This window comes from Mesoplodon densirostris, chromosome X, assembly GCF_025265405.1.
Source record: "Mesoplodon densirostris isolate mMesDen1 chromosome X, mMesDen1 primary haplotype, whole genome shotgun sequence".
Classification (NCBI taxonomy): domain Eukaryota; kingdom Metazoa; phylum Chordata; class Mammalia; order Artiodactyla; family Ziphiidae; genus Mesoplodon; species Mesoplodon densirostris.
In genome coordinates, this window is record NC_082681.1 from 95,437,291 (window position 1) to 95,459,353 (window position 22,063).

Here is a 22,063-nt window from a genome sequence, read left to right on the forward strand (position 1 = left end):
AAAACGCATATATCTTCTGGCTGGAATGGCAGCCCCCAGAAGCCGTGGGAGGCACTAGCCATGTCCCGGCCGGCAAGCGAGTTGCTGGCGCAGAGCGAGTGACGCCATTATTGTTACTGGCAGAGCTGGGCTCGGCGGCTGGTTCTGATCGGGCGAAAGATAAGCTAATGCGACATCCAGACCCACTGAGGAGGGCTGGAAGGGGAAGGGATTTTCGAGGGATGTTGAGCCCGTTTGTGCAAGCGGGGAGCCAAGCCTGGCTTGAGAAGGAGCTTTTGGGTCCTGAGAGCAGAGCCAGGGTGAGGGGCCTGGCTGAGTGATGGGAGTCTGTCTGATCAGTGATGGGGACATGTGGAAGCTCTAATGAGGGGTCCTTTGGACTGAATGATGTGAACAACAGTGATAGGGGAGTCTGGAGGATCAGGTGTGTGGGGTATGTGATGCGTATTTTATGGGGGTGAGTGATGGGGGATCTGTGAGGTGAGCAATGCTGCCTGTAGGGTGAATGATGGATTTCAAGGGGGTGAGTAAAGGGGGTCTATAGAGTGAGTGAAGGGGGTCTGGGGTGAGTGATGGAGGGTCTGTTGGGTGAGTGATGGGGGATTTGTGAAGTGGACAATAGGAGGTCTATAGGATGAGTGACAAGGGCCCATGGAGACAGGAATGGGAATGTGAAGGGTCATGTTGGGATTCTTTGGGGTCCATGATGGGTGGCTCTTTGAGATCAACAATACATCCATGAATAAACAAAAATCCCAGCCCTTGTGGTGTCAACACTCCAATGGAGGATTCAGACATTGAGGTTTTGATTTATAACCCCTGATGACTACCTTTTCATATATGTATTGATCACTTGGAAATCCTGTTTTGTGAGGTGCCTGTTCAGATCTTTTGCTCATTTTTATGCTACATTGTCTGCCTTTTCCTTGCTGATTTGTAGGAATTGTTTTCATATATTCAGATACCACTCTTTTATTGGTGATATGTGTTTTGCAACTATCTCCTTAACTTTTGGTTTCTCTTTTCCTTATTGTGGCTTTGAATATTAAGATTTTAAGTTAAACTGTAAAGCACAATGTAAATTTAACATTTTGTTATTCTTGAGTTAAAAACCAAACAATGTTTTCTGTAGTTTAGAAGGAGAATTAATTTTTTAGGGCATCTAGAAGCAGACTGAGGGTTGCATCTCTGAAAACAGTGGTGCCACAACAGCTAGGGAGGAGTTCTCTGCTTTTCATTTTCTCACCACCTCACCCTCTAATCACTGGTTGTGTGATCTCAGACAAGTCACTTTTCCTGTCTAGGCCTCAGTATCCTCTCTAGGAAATGAGGATGATAGCAGGGCCTATCCTGTGAGGCTTGGGATGATAATCAAGTGAGTTAATACCTGATTATTATCCATTCCCCATGGTCTTGTAGCACTGATCATGTATATATTTAATGGATCTTCCATGAACTCTATGTCAGAGCTGCTTCTGTGATACCCAAGAAAATCCAATTAAAGAAATTAAATACCAAGGAATAAGATTGTGTCAGGTAGAGTTGAGCCTTGGAGGGCTGCAAACTATTGTAATGTCTTGGGGGACAGATGTTTGTTTGTTATTAAACAATTGGGAGCATGATCTTGTGGCCTGCCTCTTCTTCACTTCACAGCTATCCTTCTGTGCCATTAACTTTATTTCCATAGTAGTTTATTTCCAAACTTAGTTTATTTCTGTGGACCTTTTCAAACATTGAGAACTGTATAATGAAACCCCATTATGCACATCACCCAGTCTCATCAATCATCAACTCTTGGCCAGTCTTATTTCATCTAGACCAGGAGATGGAAAACTGCAGGCAGTGGGCCAAATCTGGCATGCTTTTATACAGCCATAAGCTTAAGAATGGTTTTCACATTTTTTTAATGGTTGGAAAAAAAGTCAAAAGAAGAATAATATTTTGTGAAATGTGAAAATGATACAAAATTCAAATCATAGTGCTCATAAATGAAATATTATTGGAACACAGTGAAGGAGCGTAATTGTTTTGTGTATCGTCTGTGGCTGCTCTCACCCTGCAATGGCAAAGCTGAGTAGTTGCTACAGGAACCATAGGCTTCACAATTCTAAAATATTTGCTATCTGGCTCTTTACAGAAAAAGTTTGCCAACCCCTAACCTAGACTACCCATTCATGTCTTCCTCCCAGATTGTTTTTTTTCTTTGTTTTTAATTGAGGTATAACATAAAATGCACAAATATTAAATGCATTCAATAAAATTTTACATGTCTGTTATTATTTGAAACAAGTCCCAGACATATTGTTTTATCCATAAATACTCCATTATGTATCTGTAAACGATAAGGACTTAAAGGTCCATACCATTATTCAAGGTAAAATAATTAACAATAATATCTTCAGATCATTAGTGGTTAAATTCCTTAATATCAAATATCTAGTCAGGGCTCAAACTTTAATGATTATCTCAAAGGTTTTTTGTCTGTTCAAATTAAGATTCCAGACAAGGTTCATACTTCAAATTTGGTTGCTGTGTCTCTTTAGTCTCTTAATCGTCTATAGTGTTACTTTTAATGGTTGCCTGCCTTTCCATCCTTTGGAGGTTCCATAACTTATTCTCTCAGTTCTCAGTGATTGGGCATTTAGGTTATTTTCAATATTATGGTTTTAAAGACAAAGCTGTGATGAAGGTTCCTGCAGTTAAATCTCTGCACACATCCATGATTCTTACCTTAGGACAAAGTTATAGAAATGGAATTGCTGGTCAGATGAGAAACAAAAGTTATCAATGAATGAACAAACAACACATTTCACATCCAGCCATTGCAGAGTGGCTAACCCAACTTGGTCTCTGAAGACTCTTCTGTACCCACCCCACCCCCAGTAGCTTTCCAAAGAGGAAAAGAAAATTATTGAGTCTCAGTATGAAGGTTCCTTAAAAAACTACAAATAGAGTCTCAGATAGGTTGTTTGTTTCCCACTTGGTTTTCCCACAGCAAAATGGGAAAGGGCAATTAGTTGAAAATAAGAATTAGAGAAATTTAGAGGGAATAGAAGATCAAAAAGCAGGTAAAGTTTTTGTGAAGAGACACAGATCATCTGACCTTAGTGCAGATAAACTGAGCTGAACATTTTATCTGTGAGCTTCATGGCAGCCACAGTGAAAAGGGCAAACATGATCAGTTAGATGATTTGTGCTCTCCATCAAGAGAAATCAGTTCATCACTCCAGCTCCTCAGCAAGTCAAAATTTCTGGGCCTTTAGCCTAAGAAATTTTATTGTTGAGTTTTCCTAAGGGCCAGTGGTTTTCAGTTCTGTGTGGTGTCATCAGTAGTTGTTCCAAAGAGGCTGTTATTAGTTAAAAATTTCTGGCAGAGCCTTGGAGTGTGAGTGGTTTCCTGGTTTTCCATGGCTCCTTTGCTGTCATCTCAGTTTGTGGGATCATGCTCTAACTCAAGGCCATCTCCTTTGCTCTTCCATTTTTAGTCTTTTTTTTTACATCTTTATTGGAGTATAATTGCTTAACAATGGTGTGTTAGTTTCTGCTTTATAACAAAATGAATCAGTTATACATATACATATGTTCCCATATCCCCTCCCTCTTGCGTCTCCCTCCCACCCTCCCTATCCCACCCCTCCAGGCGGTCACAAAGCACCGAGCTGATCTCCCTGTGCTATGCGGCTGCTTCCCACTAGCTATCTACCTTTATTATTTTTTTCTCCTTGAAGGGCAATGCAATGTGGGGCAAAGAATGTAAACAATATAGCAAAGTAAAACAATTAGGAAGTGGAAATATCTCTGTAATCTAACTTCTGCCTTCTTCCCTGGAATAACTAGTATTATGTAATTTGGGGATGATCCTTCCAGACTCTTTTCTTTATACATTTAGCCTCATCCAGGTGTGTAGGTGTGCGTTATAAATATGTGTGAGTGATCTTATTATTTTCATGTATTTTCCTTTACCGTACACAAAAAATACACACACTGTATCTTCTGTTCTGCAACTTTCTTTTTTACCTACTGATAAAATATATCCAATAAATGTAGTTTTAGTACATTTTATTACAGAAATTTCAATTTTGAACATCGACAAAAATAGATTTTAGTGAAGCCCTTTGTACTTAACAGCTGCAAATATTATCGACTGGTGGTCAATCTTGCTTTATCTATCATTTATCTCCACACACCCTTATCATCATCATCATCACCATTATCACCATCATCATCACCTAGCCAGTCCCTTATTGATATTTTATTAATATTAATTAATATTAAAATAATATTTTTAAATTAATACTTTATTAATATTTTGTTTAATCATGTCCTTTGATTTTTACTACTATGCTCATGAGACATATTGGCCTGTAATTTTCCTTTCTTGTATTATTCTTGTCATGTTCTGGCATCACAGTTATGCTGGCCTCATATAACAATTTGGGAAGTGTTATCTGGAAGAGTTTGGGAAAATTGGTATTATTTCCTCCTTAAATGTTTGGAAGAATAAGTTATTAGGGTGTGGAATTTTCTTCGTGGGTAGGTTTAAAATTATGAATTCGATTTATTTAAAAGATATAATACCATTCAGGTTATCTGTTTCTTTTTATGTCAGACTTGGTAAGTAGTGATTTTCAAGTAATTTGTCCAGTTTGTCTAAGTTAGGGGTCAGTAAACTTTTTCTGTAGACGACCACATAGAAATATTTTTGGCTCTGTGGGCCATATGGTCTCTGTTGCAATTACTCAAATCTGCTATTGTAGGTTGAAAGCAGCTGTAGATAATATGTAAGTCAATGAGGATGGCTGTGATCCAATAATATTTTATTTATGGACACTTGAAAGTTGAATTTCATATAATTTTCACATACTGCAAAATTTTCTTCTTGTTCACATTTTTTCCCCCAACCATTAAAAGTGTAAAAACCATCCTTAGCTTGTGGGCCAGATTTGGCCTGTGGGCCATACTTTACTGTCCCCAGATCTGCACTGTCAAATTTCTTGTCATAAAATTGGTCATAGTATCCTTTTATTAGCCTTTTATTGTTTGTAGGATACGAGGCCCTTGTTAATGGACCTTTTTATTGTTTCTAGTTTTTTCTTTGATATATAATAGTGAGAATAATAGTAAAAATATTCACAGCCACTGTTTATTGAATGCTTACTGTGTGCCAGGCACCATTATAATAAATTCTAATGGAATTAACTCATCTAATTTACCCAGAAACACTTTGTGCTAGGTACTATTATTATCCCCATTTTTCAGATGAAGAAACTGAGGCACAGCTAGTACATGTTCTAGCCAGAAATCTAAAGCAGTGAAGTCATAAATAAGGGAACAACCTTATAAATATATCTTTGTGGGACTTCCCTGGTGACACAGTGGTTAAGAATCAGCCTGCCAATGCAGGGGATATGGGTTCGAGCCCTGGTCCAGGAAGACCCCACATGCTGCAGAGCAACTAAGCCCGTGCACCACAACTACTGAGCCTGTGCTCGAGAGCCTGTGAGCCACAACTACTGAAGCCCACACACCTAGAGCCCGTGCTCTGCAACAAGAGAAGCCACCACAATGAGAAGCCTGTGCACCGCAACGAAGAGTAGCCCCCGCTCGCTGCAACCAGAGAAAACTCGCTCACAGCAATGAAGACCCAACGCAGCCATAAATAAATAAATAAATAAATAAATAAATAAATAAATGTATTAAAAAAGATATATCTGTATATTTGTCAAGTATTTATATAGGCCAAATTCTTTTAAAAAATTTTTATTTATTTTATGTTTGCCTCTGTTGGGTCTTCAGTAGCTGCTCGTGGGCTTTTCTCTGGTTGTGGTGAGTGGGGCCTACTCATCGTTGCTGTGTGCGGGCTTCTCATTGCGGTGGCTTCTCTTGTTGTGGAGCACGGGCTCTAGGTGCATGGGCTTCAGTAGTTGCGGCACGTGGGTTCTCGAGCGCAGGCTCAGTAGTTGTGGTGCATGGGCTTAGTTTCTCCACAGCATGTGGGATCTTCCTGGACCAGGGCTCGAACCCATGCCCCCTGCATTGGCAGGCGGATTCTCAACCACTGCACCACCAGGGAATCCCATATATGGGCCAAATTCTTAGACATGAGTGTGCTAGGTCAGAGAGCAAGCATGTTTAAAATTTAAAGATTATTTCTCAAATTCTATTTTGATATTGTATAATCAGCTACTACATGTGGCTACAAATCATTTACAAGCAGGACCATTTCCCAATATTTTCCCCACTACCAGATAGCATCAGTGTTTTTCATTCTTGCTGTTTTTATGGTCGAGCATTATATTTTATTTTCATTTGCTTTTCTTTAATGGTTAAACAAGCATCAGCATCTTTTCACATATTTATTGGCCATTTTGTGTTTCTCTGTAAATCTCCCCTTTCCTTCTTTGTCTTTTGCTTATTGCTTTTTAGCAGCTTTTTGTATATGAGTAATATGAATTTTGAAGTACACATTAAACTTTTTTCTTTTGGATAGGTGGTGATTTATCTCTAAACCTTGTTGCCTGTCCTCACTAGAATATAAGATCTTCGAGGGAAGGTATTTTGGCCAGGTTTCTTTCCTGCTGTATCCTCAGTCCTTAGAACAGTGCCTGGTATTCAGCAGGTGCTTAATAACTGCTGAGTGGATGAATGCTTTTTTCATTTAACAATATCTCTTAGAGATTGTTGCCTATCATTGTACGTAGAGCTTACAGGTTGCTTTTTATGGTTCCATATGGTATTTCCTTGTGGGGGTTGAAGCATAATTGATTCATCCAGTCCCCCATGAGGCTGTTTACATACTTTTGCTATTATAAACAGTACTATAGTACAGTATCTTCATATGTGCTGTTTTGCTCACATATATGAGTATTTATGTAGAATAATTTCTAGAAATGGAATTGCTAGTCAGAGGATATGTACATGTAAAATTTTGATGGATATTGCCAAATTAATTGCTCTTAAAATATATTATACCAGCATATACCCACAATTTGAATGTGCTTGACATCTTCACCAGCTCAGTGACTTATCAAACTCGAATCTTGATAATATATAAAGGAAATGTGCTGTCTTGTTTTAATTTGCATTTCTCTTCATGTGAATGAAGTTGAACATCATTTTACATGTTTAGAATCCATTTGCATTTCCTTTTCTGTGAATTGATGGTCATGTCCTTTGATTACTATTATTTTTTTAACATCTTTATTGGAGTATAATTGCTTTACAATTGTGTGTTAGTTTCTACTTTATAGCAGAGTGAATCAGCTATACGTATACATATATCCCCATATCTCCTCCCTCTTGCATCTCCCTCCCATCCTCCCTATCCCACCCCTCTAGGTGGTCACAAAGCACCGCGCTGATCTCCCTGTGCTATGCAGCTGCTTCCCACTAGCTATCTATTTTACATTTGGTAGTGTATATAAGTCCATGCCACTCTCTCACTTCGTCCCAGCTTCCCCTTCCCCCTCCCCGTGTCCTCAAGTCCATTCTCTATGTCTGTGTCTTTATTCCTGTCCTGCCCCTAGGTTCATCAGAACCATTTTTTTTTTAGATTCCATATATATGTGTTAGCATACGGTATTTGTTTTTCTCTTTCTGACTTACTTCACTCTCTATGACAGACTCTAGGTCCATCCACCTCACTACAAATAGCTCAATTTCGTTTCTTTTTATAGCTGAATAATATTCCGTTGTATATATGTGCCACATCTTCTTTATCCATTCATCTGTTGATGGACACTTAGGTTGTTTCCATCTCTGGGCTATTGTAAATAGAGCTGCAATGAACATTTTGGTACATGACTCTTTTAGAATTATGGTTTTCTCAGGGTATATGCCCAGTAGTGGGATTGCTGGGTCATATGGTAGTTCTATTTGTAGCTTTTTCAGGAACCTCCATACTGTTCTCCATAGTGGCTGTACCAATTCACATGCCCACCAGCAGTGCAAGAGTGTTCCCTTTTCTCCACACCCTCTCCAGCATTTACTGTTTCTAGATTTTTTGATGATGGCCATTCTGACCAGTGTGAGGTGATACCTCATTGTAGTTTTGATTTGCATTTCTCTAATGATTAGTGATGTTGAGCATCCTTTCATGTGTTTGTTGGCAGTCTGTATATCTTCTTTGGAGAAATGTCTATTTAGGTCTTCTGCCAATTTTTGGATTGGGTTGTTTGTTTTTTGGATATTGAGCTGCATGAGGTGCTCGTATATTTTGGAGATCAATCCTTTGTCAGTTAATTTGTTTGCAAATATTTTCTCCCATTCTGAGGCTTGTCTTGTTTATGGTTTCCTTTGCTGTACAAAACTTTTAAGTTTCATTAGGTCCCATTTGCTTATTTTTGTTTTTATTTCCATTTCTCTAGGAGGTAGGTCAAAAAGGACCGTGCTGTGAGTTATGTCATAGAGTGTTCTGCCTATGTTTTCCTCTAAGAGCTTTATAGTTTCTGGCCTTACATTTAGGTCTTTAATCCATTTTTAGTTTATTTTTGTGTACGGCCTTAGGAAGTGTTCTAATTTCATTCTTTTCCATGTAGCTGTCCAGTTTTCCCAGCACCACTTATTGAAGGGGCTGTCTTTTCTCCATTGTATATTCTTGTCTCCTTTATCAAAGATAAGGTGACCATAGGTGCATGGGTTTATCTCTGGGCTTTCTATCCTGTTCCACTGATCTATATTTCTGTTTTTGTGCCAGTACCATACTGTGTTGATAACTGTAGTTTGTAGTATAGTCTGAAGTCTGGGAGCCTGATTCCTCAAGTTCCGTTTTTCTTTCTCAAGATTGCCTTGGTTATTTGGGGTCTTTTGTGTTTCCATACAAATTGTGAAATTTTTTGTTCTAGTTCTGTGAAAAATGCCATTGGTAGTTTGATAGGGATTGCCTTGAATCTGTAGATTGCTTTGGGTAGTATAGTCATTTTCACAATGTTGATTCTTCCAATCCAAGAACATGGTATATCTCTCCATCTGTTTGTATCACCTTTTTTTTATTTTTTAATTTTTGGCTGTGTTGGGTTTTCGTTATTTCACATGGGCTTTCTCTAGTTGTGATGAGCGGGGGCTACTCTTCGTCACGGTGCATGGACTTCTCACTGCGGTGGCTTCTCTTGTTGTGGAGCACGGGCTCTAGGTGTGCAGGCTTCAGTAGTTGTGTCACGCAGGCTCAGTAGTTGTGGCTCGTGGGCTCTAGAGCGCAGGCTCAGTAGTTGTGGCACACGGGCTTAGGTGCTCCGCGGCACGTAGGATCTTCCCGGGCCAGGGCTCGAACCCGTGTCCCCTGCATTGGCAGGCAGATTCTTAACCACTGTGCCACCAGGGAAGTCCTCTGTGTATCATCTTTAATTTCTTTCATCAGTGTCTTATAGTTTTATGCATACAGGTCTTTTGTCTCTTTAGGTAGGTTTATTCCTAGGTATTTTATTCTTTTTGTTGGAGTGGCAAATGGGAGTGTATCCTTAATTTCTCTTTCAGATTTTTCATTGTTAGTGTATAGGAATGCAAGAGATTTCTGTGCATTAATTTTGTATCTTGCTACTTTACCAAATTCATTGATTAGCTCTAGTAGTTTTCTGGTAGCATCTTTAGGATTCTCTATGTGTAGTATCTTGTCATCTGCAGACAGTGACAATTTTACTTCTTCTTTTCCGATTTGGATTCCTGATTATTTTTTTTTTAAGTTACGTTGTTGGTCTTTTTCTTCTTGCTTTGGAGGAGCTCTCTCTCTCTGTTGAGGACATTAACTCTTTTGTCCATCCTATGTGTCATGCATTTATCTTCTTTCCAGTTCGTTGCTTGTCCTTTGAGTTTGTTTATGATATATTTTGCTGTGCAGTACATGAAGTAGTCAAATTTATCAGTTTCCTTCTGTGGCATCTCAGTTTTGCAGCATGCTTTGTTAGAGGAGTCTTCTCTACTCTAAAATTAGCTTTTTTAAAAAACAAATCCATCTCTCCTGTCTTTATTTTATGGCTTCTCTTTTTCTTTGTTTAAAGTTTTGTTAGATCTAAATTTTATTTTTGTGTATAGTATGAAATAGGGAGTCCAACTTTACATTTCTTTCTTTTTTTAAAATAAAGTTATTTATTTTATTTTATTTATTTTTGGCCGCGTTGGGTCTTCGTTGCTGTGTGTGGGGCTTTCTCCAGTTGTGGCGAGTGGGAGCTACTCCTCCTCACGGTGCATGGGCCTCTCATTGCGGTGGCTTCTGTTGTTGCGGAGCATGAGCTCTATGCACGCGGGTTTCAGTAGTTGTGGCACACGGGCTCAGTAGTTGTGGCTTGCAGGCTCTAGAGCGCAGGCTCTGTAGTTGTGTTGCATGGGCTTAGTTGCTCCGTGGCATGTGGGATCTTCCCAGACCAGGGATCAAATGCATGTCCCCTGCATTGGCAGGTGGATTCTTAACCACTGTGCCACCAGGGAAGTCCCTTTTTTAAAAAGTAAATTTAGGGCCTCCCTGGTGGCGCAGTGGTTAAGAGTCCGCCTGCCGATGCAGGGGATACGGGTTCGTGCCCCGGTCTGGGAGGATCCCATATGCCGCGGAGCGGCTGGGCCCGTGAGCCATGGCCGCTGGGCCTGCGCATCCGGAGCCTGTGCTCCGCAACGGGAGAGGCCACAACAGTGAGAGGCCCGCATACCGCAAAAAGAAAAAAAAAAAAAAAAAAAAAGTAAATTTATTTATTTTATTTTATTTATTTTTGGCTGCATTGGGTCTTCGTTGCTTCATACATTTCTTTCTCATAATTACCCAGTTTTGAGTAATCTATCTTTTTTTGCACTTATTTGAAATGCCACCTTTATTATATATTAAATTTCCCACTTTTATTTGCATCCATTTTTAGACTCTCTGCTCTGTTCCACTAACTATTCTTGATAATGGCAGGATTTACATTGTTTTTCTCATTAAGTATGGTACACAAAGTGCAAAGTAGGCATCCTACGGATATTGCTGTGGTAAAAATGATCAGAATGAGCAGATTGTACAGGCATATGCTGTTATAGGAACCAGTGACATTTGAGGATGTCGCTGTGGACTTCACCCAAGAAGAGTGGCAGCATGTGGACCCTGCTCAGAAGACCCTACACAGGGATGTGATGCTGGAAATCTATAGCCACCTGGTCTCCGTGGGTAAGGGCAAATTCTCTGTCTAACAAAGAATCAGGTCCTCTTCATCTTTCAGAACTGTTAAGACCATGACCTATATGATTTTCTGTTAACAGATGTTTTCCTTTATAGTTCCAGTTTTTTATGTTTATATTTTTGTTATATCTGGAATTAATTTTTGTGAATTAAAGATCCATCTTTGCTGGGAGGTCCCTGAAACTGCTTTTTCTCCTCAAGAGTTTCTGAGCTGCCAAAGCCAAGGCCATTGTAATTTTCCCTTAACAGGGTGTTCAGGTATAAAACCGGACATAATCTCCAAGTTGGAACATGGAGAGGACCCGTGGATCATAAAGAGTGAGTTGTCAGGGTGGATCTACTCAGGTACGTGAGAATTGGGGAGATGGCTGACAGGGCATTTTCTTCTTCCCTGATATGAGTGGCCTCCTTTCTTTCTTAAAGTTCATCAGGCCTTCTTCTCTTTTTTTTTTTTTTTTTTTCTTTTTGCGGTATGCGGGCCTCTCACTGTTGTAGCCTCTCCCGTTGCGGAGCACAGGCTCCGGATGCGCAGGCCCAGCGGCCATGGCTCACGGGCCCAGCCGCTCCGCGGCATATGGGATCCTCCCAGACCGGGGCACGAACCCGTATCCCCTGCATCGGCAGGCGGACTCTTAACCACTGCGCCACCAGGGAGGCCCAGGCCTTCTTCTCTTTTCTTTTTTTTTTTTTTTTTTTTTTTGCGGTACGCGGGCCTCTCACTGTTGTGGCCTCTCCCATTGCAGAGCACAGGCTCCGGATGCGCAGGCTCAGCGGCCATGGCTCATGGGCCCAGCTGCTCCGCAGCATGTGGGATCTTCCCGGACAGGGGCACAAACCCGTGTCCCCTGCATCAGCAGGCGGACTCTCAACCACTGAGCCACCGGGGAAGCCCAGGCCTTTTTAACATCCATCTTCCATCAGCCACCTTCTTAGAACTTCTGTTCATTGCTATTTTCTTTTTGGTATCTATTTGATTTTACCTTTTTCTTCTTTTTCAGACAAGGAAAAAAGCTCTGACTCTTCCCAGCAGATCATTTCTGGAGAACTTTCATTTCAAAGGGAGATATTGGAAAGAGCCCCGAAGGATAATTCATTGCACTTTGTCTTTAAAGTCTGGCATATTGATGGCCAGATAGATAGATATCAAGGAAACCAAGGCAGAGTTTTGAGGCAGATCACAGTCTTCAGCCATGAAACAATGACCAAGAAGAGAGGCCCTAAATGTAATATATTTAGAAAAATATTTAGTGGATGCGTAGACTTTGATCCTTCAAGTGAAACACTCCATCACTTTGATTCGTGTGAAAAGAGCTTGAAATCTAATTTAGACTCACTGACTTGTAATAGGAGCTATGTAAGAAAGAACCCCACTGAGAGATTTGGATGTGGAAGACCACCTAGCTATAGTTCTTCCTGTTCTGCCCCTGAGAAAATTCACATTGGAATGAAATCCCATGGACATAGTCAATGTGAAAAAGTTCTCAATCATAAGCAAGCCCCTATTCAGTATAAGAAAGTTCAAGCTGGGGAGAAATACAGTGTTTGTAGTGTGTATGAGAAGGGCTTTATTAAGTCACAGCTCATTTTACATCAAAGAATTCATACTGGAGAGAAACCGTAGGTATGTGGAGATTGTGGAAATGCCTTCAGTGAGAAATCACACCTCATTGTGCATCAGAGGATTCATACTGGGGAGAAACCCTACGAATGTACTGAGTGTGGGAGGGCCTTCTCCCAGAAGTCACCCTTCATTGTTCATCAGAGAGTCCACACTGGAGAGAAACCTTATGAATGTTTGGAATGTCAAAAAGCCTTTTCCCAGAAGTCACATCTCATTATACATCAGCAAGTTCATGCCAAAGAGAAGCCCTTTGAACGCAGTGAGTGTGGGAAGGCCTTCTGTGAGAAGTCTCACCTTTTTATACACCAGATAACTCATACTGGGGAAAAACCGTACGAATGTACTGAATGTGGGAAGACCTTCCCTCGGAAAACACAGCTTGTCATCCATCAGAGAATGCATACTGGAGAGAAACCCTATAAGTGTGGTGAATGTGGGAAAACCTTTGGTCAGCAGTCCCACCTCATAGGACATCAAAGAATTCATACAGGAGAGAAACCTTATATGTGTGCTGACTGTGGGAAGGCCTTTTCCCAGAAGTCACACCTCACTGGACACCAAAGGCTTCATACTGGAGAGAAACCTTATATATGTACAGAATGTGGAAAAGCCTTCTCTCAGAAATCACCTCTTATTATACACCAGAGAATTCATACAGGGGAGAAACCGTATGAGTGTAGTGAATGTGGCAAAACGTTTTCTCAGAAATCACCCCTCATTATTCATCAGAGAATTCATACAGGGGAGAAACCGTATGAGTGTAGTGAATGTGTCAAAACGTTTTCTCAGAAATCACCCCTCATTATTCATCAGAGAATTCATACAGGGGAGAAACCCTATGAGTGTACTGAGTGTGGAAGGGCCTTTTCCCTGAAGTCACATCTCATTATACATCAGAGAGCTTATACTGGAGAGAAACCGTATGAATGTAGTGAATGTGGAAAGGCCTTCTGTGAGAAGTCTCCACTAGTTGTACATCAGAGAATCCATACTAGGGAGAAACCTTCTGAATCTGCTGAGTATGGGATAACCTTTTCCTGGAAATCACAGATGATCACATACCAGAGAATGCACATGGGGGAGAAACACTCCAAATGCAGTGACTGTGGGAAGGTCTTCTGCCAGCATATACACTTCACTGGACATCAGAATCCACATAAGAGAGAAACCTTATATACATACTGATTGTAGGAAGTTTTTTTTTTCCCCAGAAGTCAGACCTCATTGTGCATGGGAAAACTCACATTGAACAGAAATCCTATGGGTATGTTGGACATGAAAAAATGTGGCACCTCCTTAACTGTAGAATAGACTCAAATATTCCTAAGTATATCTGATTATTCCTCCACAGGATGATCTGGCCAGGCCCTCAGAGTGTTTTCAATATTGTAAATAAGAACGGATTTGTTCACCCTCAAATTTCTCAGTCCCCTTAACAGAATAAATGTCGCAAACAGTTAACATTGCTTTGGTGTTATGTGATCCTTAAAGGTTTTGTAGAATTCTCCTATGAATGTATTTCAGCATGATGCATTATTTGAAGGATATCTCTTTGTCATCTTTCTCTATTTCTTCCATCATTTTTTCTCTGTTTAGATTATATACGTATTTATATTGATATGTCTGTTAATATATAGATACAGATATATGTAGTCCTTGTCATTTTCATAAAAATCATCCATTTCCTCAAAGTTCTCAATATATTTGTGAAATTTTGAGTTAAGTGGTCTCTTGTAATTCACTTAGTTTTCTCCATATATGTGGTTATTTCTCTAGTATCATTTCTCATAGAGTGTATTTGTGATTTCTTTTTCTTCAATTAGGTAAGCTAATGTTAATATTTTATTTATTTTATGCCCCTCACCCAAGACTAGTTCTTGCCTTTATATAATTTTCCTGTTTTCTGATTCATTCATTTGTGCTTTTATTTATTTAAAGTCCTTTCACCTGCTTTTCTATTTTTTCTAACTTCTTTAGTTGACTGTGTAAATCAATTAATCTTACCATTTCTGGTTTATTTATAGATGTATTTTGGGCTATGTATTAATCTGAGAATAATTTTAGCTATTTGTGGTCCAATTTGAGAATATTATGTTTTTTGGTAGGTAAATTCTACTGTTTAGCCCAACTTTGTTTGTAGGTATGACAGATCTATTTATTCCTAAGTGTCCCAGCATATTTCCTGTTGTGTATCCTGTTTTCATTGCTTTTATGTCTTTTAATCTTTCATTATGGGACCCTGATGTACTGGGTTGAATTGTACAAGGTGATGTTCCTTTGTACTACTTTGGATGTGTTACTTGTGTCCCAGAGCATAGCAAAGGGAAGGATGCTTCCAAAGGATTTTCAGGAAGCTAGTGTAATCCTGATATCCATAATCTTGATAATCCATAATACTTGGGAGATGGGATTTGAGGCTGAAAAGAAAAGTGATGGTAGGCCTATGGCTATAAATGTTCAGAGGACCTTTTTTTTTAACCTTTCCACTTAATGCCAAGATTTTAGATAATTTCCTTTACAGTCTTTTGGGCAGAGGTGGTTTTATTTCTATCTCATTCTTTCAGTGAGAGTGAAGACATTTTGTTCCCAGATTTATGTCAGCAGTCTTTACTCACCTTGGGCAGGACATGTTCTTAAAACCTCAGTGTGAGTAACCTGGGTTTGGCAGATGCACTTGAAGTGAAGAGTAGGCAATAGTGGAGTGTCCATGGTTGCTGAGGTTGCTGTGGCTGAGCTTCTGGGGTCTGTTCTCCTGTGGAGTCAGTAACTTGCAGCAAGCCACAGCAAGAGTGGGGAATTTCCTAGAAATGTCCCAGAGTGTGGATAGACATTTCTTCATTTTCAACAAGTCTTTATTGAGCATGTGCTGCATGGCAGGCACTATTTTGAGGATTCTGCAGTGAACAAAGCAGACAAAAACATCTCTGCCTTCATGGAGAGATGGTTAATAAAAAGGCATATATTATATATAAAATATAATACTATTATATAACATATAAATAAATATTTTAATTATAATAAAAATAAAATAGAAAATTTAATGTAATATATGTAACTTTTTTATTATCCATCTCTCCATGAAGGCAGGGACTTTTTTGTCTGCTTTGTTGCTTTACTTTCATCCACAGCACTTAAGCACTTATCAGTGGAGGATAGGAGATAGATAGATGATGGATAGATAGATAGAATATGATATATGTATAAATATATAAAATGTTAAATATAATCCTGTACATATAACATATATATGTGTGTATATATATGTATATATATATATATATATATATATATATATATATATATATATAAAACTATAGTCATATAGATATCTTCTCTGTTGATAAATGCTTAAGTGCTGTGGATAAAAGTAAAGCAAGACATACACACACTACTATATATAAAATAGATAACCGGAACTTCCCTGGTGGTGCAGTGGTTAAGAATCCGCCTGCCAATGAGGAGGACACGGGTTCTATCCCTGGTCCGGGAAGATCCCACATGCCGCGGAGCAACTAAGCCTGAGCGCTACAACTACTGAGCCTGCGCTCTAGAGCCCATAAGCCACAACTACTGGAGCCACAGCTACTGAAGTGTGCATGCCTAAAGCCTGTGCTCCGCAACAAGAGAAGCCACCACAATGAGAATCCCACACACCACAATGAAGAGTAGCCCCTGTTCACCACAACTAGAGGAAGCCCATGCTCAGCAGTGAAGACCCAACGCAGCCAAAAACTAAAAAATAAAAAAATAATTTAAAAAAACCCCAACAAGGACCTACTGTGTAGCACAGGGAACTATACTCAATATCTTGTAGTAACCTATAATGGAAGAGAATGTAAAAAAAAAGAGAATATATTCTAATATATTTTTACATTGTAAGTCAACCATATTTCAGTAAAAATTTTTAAAAAAGAAAGTAAAGCAAAGTAAGGAAACAAGGAGTGGCCTGTAGGGTATGGGGTGGGCAGGGAAGGCCTCAATGACAGGGTGCCATTTGAGCAGAGAGATGAAGAAATTGAGGGCATGTGTGAAGGACAGCATGTCAGACAGAGGGAACAGGAAGTGTAAAGGCCCTGAAGCAGAGGCATACCTTGAAATCACATCTCCAGTGTATTTCAGAAGTACTTCAGGGATTCACCTTAAGTGGTCCCAGATTGTTGTGACCCCAGGTGCCTGAAAGAAGTGAATATAAATCCACTCTGGTGTAAGCCAGCCACCTTTCAACCCACAGATAAAATTCCAGAATATAAGAGCCAACAGTGGAAAAAAGTTATAAAACACATAAGCAAACAAGACACTATTAGCAAGATCCATAAGAAATAACAAACAGAATCTAACCCATAAAACTTCAGATATTATGGGACTTCCCTGGCGGTCCAGTGGTAACAAAAGAAGGTGTTTGCTAGGGCTGCCATAAGAAAGTACCAGGTGGCTTAAACAAAACATTTCTGGAGGCTAGAATCCAAAATCAAGGTGTTGACAAGGTTGGTTCCCTCTGAGGGATTGTTAGGGAAGGATCTGTCCAGGCCTCTTTCCTTGGCTTGTAGATGGCTATCTTCTCCCTGTGTCCTTCACATGATCTTCCCTCTCTGCATGCTTCTGTGTTTAAATTTCCCCTTTTTGTAAGGACACTAGTCATATTGGATTAGAGCTCAACCTAGTGACCCAGTGACCTTATCTTAACTTGATTACTTCTGTAAAGTCCCTATCTCCAAATAATATCACATTCTGGGGTACTGGGGTTAGGACTTCAACATCTGAATTTTGAGGGGAAACAATTCAACCCCTAACAGAGGAATGGAACATATAAGTAGAGAGCAAGAGAATCCAAAGTGACTAAGCAGATTTTTAAAAATTGAAGTATATTTGATTTACACTGTTGTGTTAGTTTCAGGTGTACAGCAAAGTGATTCGTATATATATATACAAATATCAAGAATATATATATATAAAACAAGAATATATACATATATATTCCTGTTTTCCCTTATAGGTTATTACAAAATATTGACACCTTGATTTCAGACTTCTAGCATCCAGAACTGTGAGACAATTTTTTTTGTTGTACCCATTGTTTTTTTTTTCTATTCTGTTTAATAGCTTTCTATCCACAAAAACAAGGGCAATATATACCTGTGTATAACACACTGTGCTGCATCAGGCATGCTGCTATTATTTTTTGTCCATTACAACCAGGGACTTTCTTAAGCATTCTATCATCAAGGTTTATAATGACATATAAATCAGTCTGTTGAGAACCGTAGACCACACAGTCTGATGGCCTGGTAGTGAGTAGTTCCCGGAAATTCCTTCTCAAATGATATACTTTATAGTAGACGTATCTTGAAAAAACAAGAAGTAAAAGATACTGGCATGTAGAGTTCCATTTAGTCATCAACAATTGGTCCAATTCATCATTATATGGTACGACCAAAATGTAACCCAGAGTGATGCCACTCAGGTGGCAGGCTTCCATTCAAACTTGTCAGGTTCCAAAAGCAGGGGCAGTCTCGGCAAACATATGGCTTCACCTTTTCAAGCATCTGGTATAATTGTGCTAAGAGACCATATCATTCTCTTGCTCTGAGCTTCTCTCAAGGCACCAATGTAATATTGTATTTCCCTCATTGCATAAACCATTTATTCATTCCTTTTCCCTCAGCTACTATTTCTCCTTTTCTCCATTCGTCACTGATTTTAACCCAAGCGTTTCCACTGCTGGAAGGGATATTAAGGTCAGCTGCTGTGCCGGTCCAGATTGCCAACAGCAGTACCAGTCTAGCAATACACCCTCCCTAGTCTATTCCCATTCATACGGGTAGTGTTACATGGGTACAGAACTAGTGAGCTACTTTGACCAATAGGTAATAGAGCTGTATTAACTGTCAGATCCTGCTGTCTTCACCCAGGTATTCATGATGGTTTCTTGGACCCTTTGTGTCCTTTTCTGCTGAAAAAATAGGAATCTACAATGGTGAGTCACACCTCCTAATTTAGTCCAGTGCTCTGGACATTGATTTGTTGTAGCATGGTAGTAAGGAGTTACTTTTCTTTCTGGCTAAGAGATGTTTCTTTGCCCTTCTGTAAGGCCTCTTCTGTTTTTCCTTGGCTCCCCTAAACTGGGGATTGTGCATGGGAGTTTCCTCAACTCCCCAAACCCATGGATTTGGTGTGGATGTTTCGTTAGCTCCCCAGTCCCTAAAGATAGCATGTGGGGGTTCACATGGCTCTTCACCCCAGAAATTGCACATAGGGGTTCCCTTGGCTCTCTGCCCTGGAGACTGCATGAAGGGTTCCCTCAGCTCTCTAATCTCGGTTTAACTATTTGTAAATCCCATGGGTAACTCATTCTGCCAGGGGTCTTCCCTCCTCTTCTTCCCTGCTTACTACATACTTTACCACTACTGCACTTACTTAGTTGAATATCTTTATAAATAGCAAAATTTACCAAATTTTCCAAAGGCAATTTGGAACGTCAATGACCTCTTTGGGAAACTTGAGGCCTTCCCAAACTGGCTCATCCAGGACTTGCCCCTTCCCATCACTTCCACTCCTTCTTCCTCCTTTTACTACCTTTAGCTCTTCCCTGCAGCTCCCTTAAGTCCTTTGATCTGTCCCCCTTCAACATCCTTGCCCGACTTTTCTCTTCCCACTCCAGCCCCTCAGCTTGAGCTTTAGGCCTCCTGACTCTACTGGGGGACTCTCAGAGGAAACCTCCTGAGGCTGAAAAAGCTAACTGGAAATAGACTGGCTATTTTATCCACTCAGATGTCTCTGGAGACACCCAGATGGCCGCTGGGTATCTCTTTGGTCCCCCTCCCCATATTTATTCCACAGCCTCCATAAGATTACATATCAGGTCAAAGAAGATGGTGGGAAACTCTAAGCCCTCATATGGAACAGATAACCTCAACTTGTTCCATCAGTCAGAATAATCCTGATTAATAATATAAAGTGGGGCAAAGACAAGGACCAAAACTCTGTTATATAAACCAGGGAGTTTTGCATTTCTGTGTTTATGCATGACTCAACTAAAATTTTAGAATAAAAGCTATAAGATCTTTATTTGTATCTGTCTGTATGTTTGTGTATGTATGTATGTTATGAATATGTGATATTTTCCAACCTTCAGATGGCGTTACCAAATTGTTCAAGTATCCTGACAACTTTTGACATTTTGCCTTCTCCAAATCTAATCCCAATTGGTATCTTTTATACCCAAAATTGACTTCGGGGTTTCCCAGAGGGCCACTGGAAAATCACAAAGGATTTGTTCTTTCATCTTGTAAAAAGAGGTGCTAAAAATAATTAGGTTTATTTAATATTATATAAATGATTATATAATTTGCATGGGAAGTGTTGTCAAAAAATACTTAGACTTCCCTAGATTAAAGTTGTTTGGGTAAAATGTTATTCATATAAATATTTCAAAAATTATACAAAGTTCCTAGAGATTTGTCATTGCGCTCACTGTCCATGATATATTTCTATTTGTGTCCTCATGCTGCTTTACCTTATGTTAGGTAGCAGTAGTACAATTTTATGAATCATAATTTCAATTATTTAAAAAATATTAACTTGGTCACAATTTTACTTTTCAAAATCCAGTATATTCTAGGCTAACTGGGGATTCCAATTCCAATTGAAAATTTACATCACTCACCTTTAGAGTTTTATTAATAGATAGATATTTAGGACCTTTTCTTCAGCTCCTAAATCTCATGGTTGTAAAATAAACATGTTCTAGATGCAAGAAGGAGGGGATATGGGGATATATATATACACATATAGCTGATTCACTTTGTTATACAGCAGAAACTAACACAACATTGTAAAGCAGTTATACTCCAATAAAGATATTAAATTAAAAAATCAGTTCAAAGAAGAAAAAAAAATTTCTTACTATCATATGTATGTTTTCTCTCTGGCTTAAAACTTTCCCTTGTAAAAGGGCTGCTGCCACTATGGTTGCTAAACTTTTATCAGGACAGGTGTTCCACACATGGAGAATTCCACTGGCTCTTTCAAGAGACTGAGGGGCCCATTTCAGCAGTAAAGTCATCCAAGAAATCCAATGAGTTCTTCCTATATCACAAAAATTACACTGTCTATTATTCCCCACTCATCTGGAATGATAGAGCTAATGGACTATTAAAATGAAAGCTTGCTAAACTGATGGAAGAAGTCAATCTCCCATGGCCTAAGGGTTTTACCCTTATCCCTGATTGCCCTCTAGTCCTTTCCTGATGGGTTATACCAGCTGTCCCCATGTAAAATTACTGGCTAGCCCATAGAATTCTCTATTCGGTCTGGTCTCTTGAAGACTCTAACCTGGTCAATTCAGACATTCTAAAATATGGTAAGAAATTTATTCATTACTCCCAAACTTCTCTTCAACAGGTGGAAGCTGCTTTTCCTCCATTTCTCCTATGCAAACCACTATATAACCTAGAAACTGGAGACTTAGTTCTCTCAAGGCAACCAGAAAATTAATCTTGATCCCTATTAAAAGGGCCCTTGCATCATCCTCTTTACATCACTAACACTGCTGCCAAACCCCGGGGGGTCAAACCCTGGACTGGTGTTTCTCAACTGAAAAGATATTGAAATCTACTCTAAATGGAAGTCCATCCCAACTGCAGACTCTAAACTGAGGGTCTCCGAAAGCGGTGAGTAAGATGGAAGGTGAGGAAGTCCCTGAGAGCTGGGAGGCGGCAGACAGTGGGGAAATCCAAATCTCCTCCAAAGTGCCCATTGTGATTCAGGACGATAGCCTTCCATGGGGCCTCTCCACAGATCCGCATCCTCAAGAGGCCCACCAGCATTGGTGTGGTCAGCAGCCCCAACTCCACCAGCAGGCCAGCCCTTCCCATCAAGTCCCTAGTGCAGCGTGAGGCAGAGTATGCAGAGGCCTGGAAGTGGATCCTGGGCAGCGCCAGCCCAGAAGAGGAGCAAGAGAAACCCATCCTCGACAGGCCAGCCAGGATCTCCCAACCTGAAGACAGCAGGCAGCCCAACGATGTGATCAGACAGCTGTTGGGTCCTGATGGGTTACAAGGCTTCAAACAGCACAGATAAATGCGGGCAGGAAAGGCTGCCACCGCCACTGCCTCCGTCACCACTTCTTGGGTCGTCCGCTGTGGGTCGCACTGCTGTGGCAGACAGCTGGACTTGAGCAGAGGGAACAATCTGACTTACTTGCAGTGTGCTTCCCTTTGCTCCGCCCACTGTGACCTTGAACCCCATGCACTGTGACCTTCCTCCCCCCACTGTGATTGGCATGTCTAGAAGGGCTGTACCAAGTC

The 22,063-nt window shown here is 40.0% G+C and overlaps 1 protein-coding gene and 1 pseudogene across 1 annotated transcript; both read left to right on the plus strand.

The window, feature by feature from the left end:
• The first annotated feature begins 221 nt into the window (after window positions 1-221).
• On the plus strand, window positions 222-13,943 carry ZNF630 (zinc finger protein 630). Its single transcript, XM_060086526.1, is given in 6 exon segments — window positions 222-299; window positions 2,905-2,929; window positions 11,006-11,125; window positions 11,387-11,482; window positions 12,136-12,986; window positions 13,068-13,943. Coding segments are annotated over 6 exon segments (2,046 nt in total).
• Window positions 13,944-21,427: 7,484 nt separating this feature from the next.
• LOC132482413 (SUZ domain-containing protein 1-like) lies at window positions 21,428-21,836 on the plus strand (annotated as a pseudogene).
• Window positions 21,837-22,063: the final 227 nt, after the last annotated feature.